The sequence below is a fragment of the Athene cunicularia genome, assembly GCF_003259725.1.
Source record: "Athene cunicularia isolate RWA chromosome 28 unlocalized genomic scaffold, athCun1 chr28_part1, whole genome shotgun sequence".
NCBI classification, from domain to species: Eukaryota; Metazoa; Chordata; class Aves; order Strigiformes; family Strigidae; genus Athene; species Athene cunicularia.
Window position 1 is genome coordinate 1,504,890 of NW_020799139.1, and position 8,407 is coordinate 1,513,296.

General features: G+C 58.6%; 2 protein-coding genes across 5 annotated transcripts in view; both read right to left on the reverse strand.

The window, feature by feature from the left end:
• Positions 1–2,414, reverse strand: part of GDF1 (growth differentiation factor 1) — a 2,857-nt gene extending 443 nt beyond the window's left edge. The window contains exons 1-2 of one of the 4 annotated variants that reach the window (XM_026865000.1): positions 1,866–2,414; positions 11–855 (exon numbers count right to left, since the gene is read on the reverse strand). In XM_026865000.1, the coding sequence (XP_026720801.1) occupies positions 20–855; positions 1,866–2,142 (1,113 nt within the window). In that variant the 5' untranslated portion in view covers positions 2,143–2,414 and the 3' untranslated portion in view covers positions 11–19. Of the gene's footprint in view, positions 856–1,865 lie in introns of all 4 variants that reach the window. The other 3 variants (XM_026864999.1, XM_026864997.1, XM_026864998.1) reach the window with 3 other exon arrangements.
• Positions 2,415–2,545: 131 nt separating this feature from the next.
• Positions 2,546–7,799, reverse strand: CERS1 (ceramide synthase 1). Its single transcript, XM_026865002.1, has 6 exons — positions 7,641–7,799; positions 6,899–7,079; positions 6,564–6,725; positions 5,554–5,701; positions 4,803–4,951; positions 2,546–4,300 (listed from the first exon to the last, which is right to left on the reverse strand). The coding sequence occupies exons 1-6, from the start codon at positions 7,753–7,755 to the stop codon at positions 4,258–4,260; spliced, it is 798 nt and encodes a 265-aa protein (XP_026720803.1). The 5' UTR covers positions 7,756–7,799; the 3' UTR covers positions 2,546–4,257.
• Positions 7,800–8,407: the final 608 nt, after the last annotated feature.

An 8,407-nucleotide genomic window follows, 5' to 3' on the forward strand; every position in this document is an offset into this window, starting at 1 on the left:
CCCCCTCCCCGCCGCTCCGCTACCGGCAGCCGCACTCATCCACCACCATGTCCTCGTAGTGCCTCAGCACCACGTTGTCGTTGTTATCGTAGTAGAGGATGGAGATGGGCGAGAGCCTGACGGGGACGCAGCAGGGCTGGGGGGTGCCCTGGGGGTCCAGCGAGTGCACCATGGTCTGGAGGATGGCGTGGTTGGTGCTGTTGAGCTCCGCCGTCAGGGGAAAGGGGCACTCGCCCAGGCAGTAATTCGCCATGTAGCCCTGGGGGGCGATGATCCAGTTCTCCCACCCAACGTCGCTGAAGCTGATGTAAAGCCGCCTGGGCTTGCAGAGGTTGCTCGTGGTGATGGGGAGGGAGCGAGCGCTTCTCCTCCTCCTGGCAGCTTTGCACTGCTGCTGGCTGAGGGTCACCACCAGGAGGGAGGTGTCCAGGAAGGAGTCGATGCTGGTGCAGAGGCTCTGCAGCCCCCCGCAGGCCGGGGCCGAGGCCCCATCGCTGCCACTCACCGAGATCTCCAGCACCAAGCCCAGGTTCCTGCTGGACGTTCTCCAGTCCTTCGCCACCCCGCTCAGGTTGAAGAGAAGAGACTTGTGCAGCCGGGCGAAGGACTGTTCCACCAGCAGCTTTCGGCTGTGCTGCTGGGAGGGCACCCCCCGGAGAGACAGCTGGGAGGTTTGGTAGAGCCTCAGCTCAAAAACCTGCCCCTGCCTGGAGGTGTGGTAGGAGTTGTGGCTGAATTTGATCTCCAGTTGAGCCATCGTCAAGTGCTCCCCCTCCTCCAGCACCGAGAGGTTGAAGTACAGACGCTTCTGCAGACACAGCAACCTCTGGGGCTGCCCGTTATGAATGAAGTGGCCTGACAAAGAAGGAGAAATAGAGGTGGCGGTGGTCGAACCCTGTTGCGCCGGGCGGGATTCAGCCTCCCAGGGCTCCAGTTGAAGCTCCTGGCTGAAGAGGAAGATGGGGCTGGCAGAGGCGCCCACAGTCGCTGGGTGAAGGTGGCCTGGCTGCAGGAAGGACCAGCAGCCCGACGGCGCGGCCTCCAGGCGGGTCTGGAGCCACAAACACAACCCCGGGCTCCAGCCCGCGGCACTGGGACGCTCCATCCCATCCAGCACCACCTCTAGATGCTGCTTAACATCTTGGTGGGTTATTTTTCCCCAGCTGTAAATATCTCCCCCCAGGACACGGGGGATGCTGTTTGGGAGGGAGGGGAAAGATGGGCCACAGACTTTAGGAACTGGTCAGCTGCCTGTTTGAGCCAGCCCTGGGTTTCCAGCTGAAACGCAGAAACCCAAGGGAAGCTCCACGGTGCCTCCAGACACTGACCAAACCCTTCCCGAGTCACCGAGATCAGCTCAGAGGCCACGGGCTGAAGCAGCCAGATGTGCCGCGTGGTCAGGCAGAGGCACGAAGGCAAAAAGGGAGGAGCGGGGGGACACACACAGAGTCACAGGGCCGAGGGTCCCATCCCCGTGCTGGTCCCACTCGCTGCACCCACAGCCCCAGCGCGCGGAGGAGCCACGTCACCCCAGGCCAGGAGCCACCACCACGAGCCCAGCGGGTCCAGCTGGTCACCTGGGACCAAACTGGGGCACATTAGGTGCCCGGGACAGAGCCTTACACCCTCACCCACTGCCTCGTCTACTGACTCACTCCTAAACTGTAAATAATTGTCTGTAACACCCAGAGGGACCAGAGCTGCGATTTCTCCTGGAGGCTGATTCCGGGCACTGCCCGTCCTCCCCCAGCCTCTCCCACCTACACCCAACAGACAGAAAAGGAAGGACTGGAGCAAAGTCTCCCACAGGCCAGAGATCAGAGCGGCTTCCAAAAGACAGGACCCAGAGCAGGGCCTTTCTGTACCTTGGTCAGCGAAGACACGGATGATGTTCCCAGGGACATTAAATTCCTCCACCCTACAGCCATCTGCCAGGTCTTTGTTTGGAGAGGGCAGCGTCTTTCTCTTCTGGAAGATCCGCCAGAGCACAGACGGCACAGGAACGGGCGTTTTCGGGCTGGGCTTGGCACTCAAACCCAAGGATTTTAACAGTAAACTTTCCTGCAAACTTAACTCCATCCCCAGAACCAGGCTCAGGAGAGCCCAGGCCAGGCTGGCTTTAAAGCTGAGGAGAAGCCACATTGCTCCGCTCTGGTCCCAGACAAAGGGCAGCCAGGGCCGGACCTGAGGACAGGGGCCAGGGGGTGTTGATTGCCTGATTGGAGCCTTTGATCTGGTTAGTGCTCAATTAGCACAGAGGGAATCCCAGGATTGGGCAGAGGGTGTGAACGGTCCCTCCAGGCTCCTCGGGACCTGTTAACCCTTTGAGGCTGCGTGGCAGGAGAGCGGCTGCCCTCCCCATCCCTCGGAGCTCCTACAACCTCTCCCGCGTCTCCACGGCATCGAGGTCCAACCACAAAGTCCTTGGTGGTGGGGAAGAGGCTGCTCGTCCCCGCACAAAGCTGCCGGCAGGTCGAGTGCTGCTGCCACCCGCTGCAGACAGCCCACCCGGACCCAGGGGCAGACACAGATCTGGGTCTCCTCTTGCTCCCTCCTCTCAAATCAGCTTTTTTTTTTTTCCCCTCCCAGTCACAGCATCCAACACTTCTCTCTCAAAGCCATCAACTTCCAGCACACCAAATCACCAAACTCTCACACAGCCCCAGGACCAGCACGGAAAGCCACCAGCACCCACCCCCAGCACCCACCCCGTGTGCAGGGTCCCTGCCCCAGCCAGGCAGAGGGAGCCCCGTGGCCTCCCCGCGCAGCACGCCCGATGTTACTCACACACAATGCTGGCCAACAAGTTACCCAGTTAAATCCTGCAGCCTAGACAGGTCAATACTATAAAATTCAGTTTAGCCACACACATGCTGACTAGGGACCACCGTTACCCCAACTCAGCACCGTCACGGCCCCAACCCTGCTGTGACCAAGCAGAGAGGCCTGGGATATCGGTCCCCTTCATTCCCTCCTTCCTGCAAATCCCACTTGAAAGCCAAGGAACCCCCCTGAAATCCTGCTGGACCATGACGAGCGAGAAGATGACGGATCCTGCCACAGCTTGGGACAGTTTCTGTCAGCCCAAGTCACATTTTGCTTTCTGTTTACTGAGGAACTTTCTCTGTGGCTCAAACAATGAGCCTGGAGTTGAATCAATACAACAAACCAAACAAGAAAAAAAAAAAAACAAACAACAAACCAACCCAAAGAATTAACCACCCTCTGATGCCTGGAGTTAATGCCCTGAATCCCCCCTGCGCTGCCTGAAGTCCGCAGCTGGGAGGAAGCTCAGTTGCCCTGTGAGCAGAGAGTGACAACGGGACAGTCTTGGTCTGAGGGGCTGTAACACCCACAGGGCTCCCCGGAACAGACACAGCTCGGCCCAGCACTGGTCCTGCCTGGAAAACCAACCATGGGAGCAGAAACTATTTGTTCTTTACTCGAGCAAACAGCCATTGCAGGGTGAGAGTCTAGAGATCCCTCAGCAGGGGACTCGGAGGGACTGGGACTGGCTTTTTAAGCAACTATCGGACTCACACAGGCTTTTTAAGCAGATTAAATCTCCCGGCCTTCATCCCTCAGGTCAGAAGGCTGGACTAATGCTCCAGGGCTGGGTTTCCAGGCAGACCTGCTCGTGGGAACGGTGCTGTGGCCCCAGCTCTACGCGGGCAGCTCTGTGTCAGTGACCGCTCCTGAGGAGGAAGGCTCAGAGGTGCATCATCGCCTCTCTAGTCCCTGCTCGGCTGCTAAAGAAGAGCTGGCTTTGGGCTCCCCTCGTCTGGGATGGTGGTGCCAGTGGAGAGGCCGTTGTGCTCCCCAGTTTGATGCTGGGTCAGAGAAGCCCTCAAGGGCTGCTGAGGAAGGGGCAGGGGGGGGTGTCCAACAATAAAGAGGGGAAATCACAAAGGGGCTGCGAATAGCCGGGGGATGGAGTGACAGAAGAAACACCAGGGGACCTAAAGCCAGCTCCAAATCCTACCTGGACCAGCAAAGCCACCAGCCTCTCAACTGAACCAGCACAGACTGGCCACGGAAAGCACATCAGCATCAGGCGAAGCCTGGTCACAGGCAAAGCCCCAGGAGGGGCCTGATCCTGTCAGTGGCATCTCTTCCCCGGCTCCGGGCAGGGGACGAAGGGGGATCGGGGATGAAGATCTTCTCCTTGTGCCTTTCATTCGCTGGGTTTGAGTGCAGGGTCCTGGGTCAGTCCCCAGATCCAGCCAGGCTGCCCAGGCTGCAGCAGCCGCACTGCCCTTATAACCGCTTGTCTTTCACAAGTCCATTCTTCAGGTGCATCCTGTGAAAGAGCAGAGCAGGCAGTGAGCCTTGGCCTCCACACAGACTCTCCCTCCTTCCCTCCCTCCCTTTCACAAATCGCTATCGAGGTCAGACCTGTCTTGACAGGCTCACACAGACAATTTGTCCCCCCTCAGCCAGACCCGCTCTGTGGGATCCAGCATCTCGCCAGCTTCTGTGCTCACCCCACGAAATGCAGATGCTGCTCGGAGAGAACAGCCTCGAGCAAAGAGCCAGCCCCACACGGTGAGCAGGGGCAGGGGTGGGCGAGGATTCATGGGACAGAAAGATGGATGGACACATCCCAGTGCCGAGGCACGGAGACACGGAGTCCTCCCTGCTCCCTGTAGCAGTGTTTTACACTCTGTGTCAAGCCATCCTGCTCTCCCAGCCCCGTGGCAAACCCTTTGAGAGTGGCTCCAGGGCCCTGGGGGGTCTGCCAGCACCCCTTCTCTGAGCCCACAGATGCTGTTGCTGCGTGTCACGCCCCCCTGCACACATACCCTTCTTTCAGAGCACTGGGCAGCAGGAGTCCAGCCTCTTTCTTCTTGGCCGTTGTGGTTTTCTTGCTGTCCTCCACGTCGTACTCGCGCACATCATTCACCTCTTGCACCTGCCCCATCAGCACCTTGGCCACAAACAGGACGATGTACTGTGGGGGAGAGGCACCGTCAGCCACAGACACCAAGGTTTAGAGCTGTTCCACCCAACCTGCTCACTCCCTTTTGCTAAGCGGGACCTTTCTCCACTGTCCTCAGCCCCAAGGACTCAGAGCAGACCCCTCGGGATGGCCAAAGCCCCGGGATGCAGCTGATGACCCACAGGACTGGGAGGCAGCAGCGCTGTGACTACTCTGAACCGATTTCATCCCCACAGGATGAGGAACTCAGCTGCTGCCCTGCTCTGGCTGACATCAGCCCTCCAAGTCCACCCTTTTCACCCCTTCCCCAAAGCTTCAGGGGATGCCAGAGCATCTACAGCCAGATCAAGTTCCATCCTGCCCCAACTGCTGATACCGCTCCCTCCCCGTGGATCCCCGAGGTGCCAGATTGTCCAGATTCCAGCACAGAGGAGCCCCTCGGGAAGTGACCTGGGGTCCCCTCCTCCCCTCCGAGCCATCCCCCAGGTTGTCTGCAGCCAGCTCCATCCCTGCAGCCCCCCAGCTGCCCCCGGGCCAGGCAGGCAGCAGGCGCTGTGCAGCAGAGCAGAGGAGGGAGAAGCTAGTGTAGGGGTTGCTGAGCTCCCCCTACTCACCAGAAACCAGTAGATGTTCATCAGAGTGAGGACAAGGAGCAGAGCATTGAAGAAGAAGTAGAAGGGGATATTAGGGACCGACTGGAGGCTGGAGTAGCAAGTGGCGTAGAGCACCTTGAGGGGGAACCAGTAGAGACGGAACCAGAACCTGCCAGGGCAGAGGGAGCAGGGTGGGTTTAATGGCCCAGGGGGATCGCAGGAGAGGCGTGAGGCCCAGCACAGCTTCCCCCAGCACGGCCTCGGGGCAGCCCTCAGCAGCTCCCCAGCAGCCCGCAGGCCCTGCGCAGCTGGCCGGGGGCTGGACTTCACACAGACCCTGCACAAGGGCAGCTGTGCAGGGCAGAATACAGCTTCTGGGGGCAGACGAGGCTTGGCATCAGAGGCAGGGCAGAGAGGTGGGTCTACACTGCTGCTTCTCTCAAAGGGATGGGGGACAGGAGGGAAATATGGCAGGAAGGTTTTCTGAATCCTCTGCATCCCCAGTTTATCACCAAAACCCTTCGCCGCTCTCCTCAAAGCGAGGGCTCTTGTTGCCACCCCTGCTGTTCAGCAGAGAGGGAGGAAGGACACAAAGGGACAAATGAGAAGTGACAACCTGCAGGTTCCCCATCTCTATCCTTCATTTTGTTTTTTTCTCCTGCTTTGCCCCAAGAGGAACAGCAAGGCTGGGATCTGAGACAGCCCCACGTCCCGTTTCCTTCTTGCAAAAAGTGATTCTTAGTGCTAAAAACCAAGCGAGTGGGAAAATGGAAACAGCTCCTCCTCCCCTGGGGTCATTTATCATGCTGCAAGCGAGATTTCGCAGGCACTTCTGTGGTGACAGACAGTAAAGTGACTACAGAAGGATTCCAAGCCCAGCATGGGGTCAGGCTCTGCGGGAACCTCTTCCCAAACAGTTTTTGAAAGGGTTTGTTCCCATGCACACAAACCCAGGCGGCTGCACCCCGAGGCACTGGGGGGACTGCAAAAGCTGGCAAGGACGGGTGGAACGTGGGAGCAGACAAACTCACCAGCTGATGCTGAAGGTGAGGCAGCCAATGTTGGAGATGACGTCGTTGAGGCGATGATAGACTCCCCCCCGGTGCTTGAAGTAGACGTTGAGCTTGGTGAATTCCAGCTGCACGTCATTGACGTCATGCAGGAAGAGCACGAGGATGCCCACGTTGTGGTACCTGTCGGGTGAAAAAAAAAAACCAAAAAAAAAAGGAGCAGGGAGGGGGGAGATGTGTGGGGTCCTCCTGCTGCGTGCCCACAAGATGCACGTGAGCACAGAGAAGTTTCAGGTTTTGCTGTGTAGCTGGCCTGGGCAGGTGGCAGAGGGGCAGTGTCACACCAAGGGCCTCACCTGAACGCGTACGAGAAGGCGATGAGGGTCAGTGTGACCACGTGGTGAAGCAGCATGACAACAGAGTCCTTGCGCCACGTGTCCATGTAGGCCGTGGCGTAGATGGAGTGTCCGTAGAAGCTGCACTGCAACAGGTAAGCGATGGCGATGTCTGTGGGCACGTCCATGCCCTTCTTCCAGCCTGGGGTGGGACAAAGACACCCAGGTGAACCCAGAGCCACGAGTGCTGGGTTCTGTCAGCAGCAGAGGGGCAGGAGTGCGATGAGCAGGGAGCGAGCAGCAGGCAGAGCTGCCCCAGGCAGCCCCCGCGCTTCGGGGTGCTCAGGTGCTCCAGCTCCCTCCCCGGAGCTCATCAAGATGCGAAGGAAGCAAGGGCTGGAAGGGAACCCAGGCAGTTTGGCTCCCAAACTCTGCCTTTGGCACGAGGCCCGCTCCCTCTCCTAGATCTAAGGGAGAAACCTTGATTTATTTCTCTCCTGCTTTACGGACTCAATCCCATTCCCCCTGTAGCTGACACATCCCAGCCCTCGCTGTCTGCAATAGCCACTAGATGACTCTCTCTGTAACAAAACGGAGACAGCCTGTCCTGCCCTTTCTGTACCCACAGCACCACAGAAAAGGCAATTGAGGGGTTCAGTCTTCTCTTCCGCTCACCCCAACTCCCACTCCCTTGTTCAACCCAGACGTTTTATGAACCTGGACATCCAAACGCATCCCCACTTCTCCCTGGTTCTTACTGTACCATAAAAGACAGACGGTGGGTCGTAGAAGAAGGGGTAGTCGGTGAAGAAGAGCAGGTAGATGCCATACGACCAGGATAACGTGTAGAAAAGCAGCTTCCAGGCACTCTCAGGCATCTTGGCAGCATCTTTCGGCTGCAGGTTGCACCATTCCCCGAAGGGCTGCAAGGAGAGGGGAGAAGCATCATCACAGGGGCCAAAGGGACCGGCCCTGGGGAGCCTGGGGCTGAGGCCACCAAATCCCCAAGAGACCCGATCGCTGCACGGCATGTGCGACACCAGGCAGGGCAAAACCAGAGCCACGAACTCGGTTTTTCTGGCTGCCTTTACAGCACGTAAAAAGGAGGTCAAAGAGGCTCTAGAGAGAGCCTGAGAAACACGAGGCTGGAGATCCTTCCACTCGGGCTCGGCGGGAAGCTGCGAAAGCAGAGCCTGGCTGAGGAGGCAGGAGCCCACGGCACCCGTCCCGCGGGCTGGGCAATGCTCCAGGAGCAGGGCTGACCACAGCTGGCTTTTGCAGAACAGAGTCAATAACTAATAAAATAAAAATCTAGCCCTATCTGCACAGGGAAACCCAGAAGAGGAAGCTGTCAGGATACTATCCCGCGCATACGGACCTCGCAGCACTGCCAGCTCCCAGAAAAGAGCCTTTAACCTGAGGAAGGAAAGGCTTTGCGGAGTCCGAAACACGTGGCCGCCGCTGCTGCCGCCCGGCCAGCACAGCACAAACCTCCCCTGCGTGTGCAACCGGTGTCAGAGGGGGCCAGGT

Excerpts from the sequence above, each read along its gene's own strand:
- CERS1 (XM_026865002.1), bottom strand. The coding sequence starts at position 7,755 with ATGCCTGAGAGTGCCTGGAAGCTGCTTTTCTACACGTTATCCTGGTCG. Across the intron at positions 5,702-6,563 it reads CTCACCTTCAGCATCAGCTG|GTTCTGGTTCCGTCTCTACT; the intron begins GTGAGTTTGTCT and ends CTGCCCTGGCAG. Across the intron at positions 4,301-4,802 it reads CCCAGTGCTCTGAAAGAAGG|GATGCACCTGAAGAATGGAC; the intron begins GTATGTGTGCAG and ends GCTCTTTCACAG.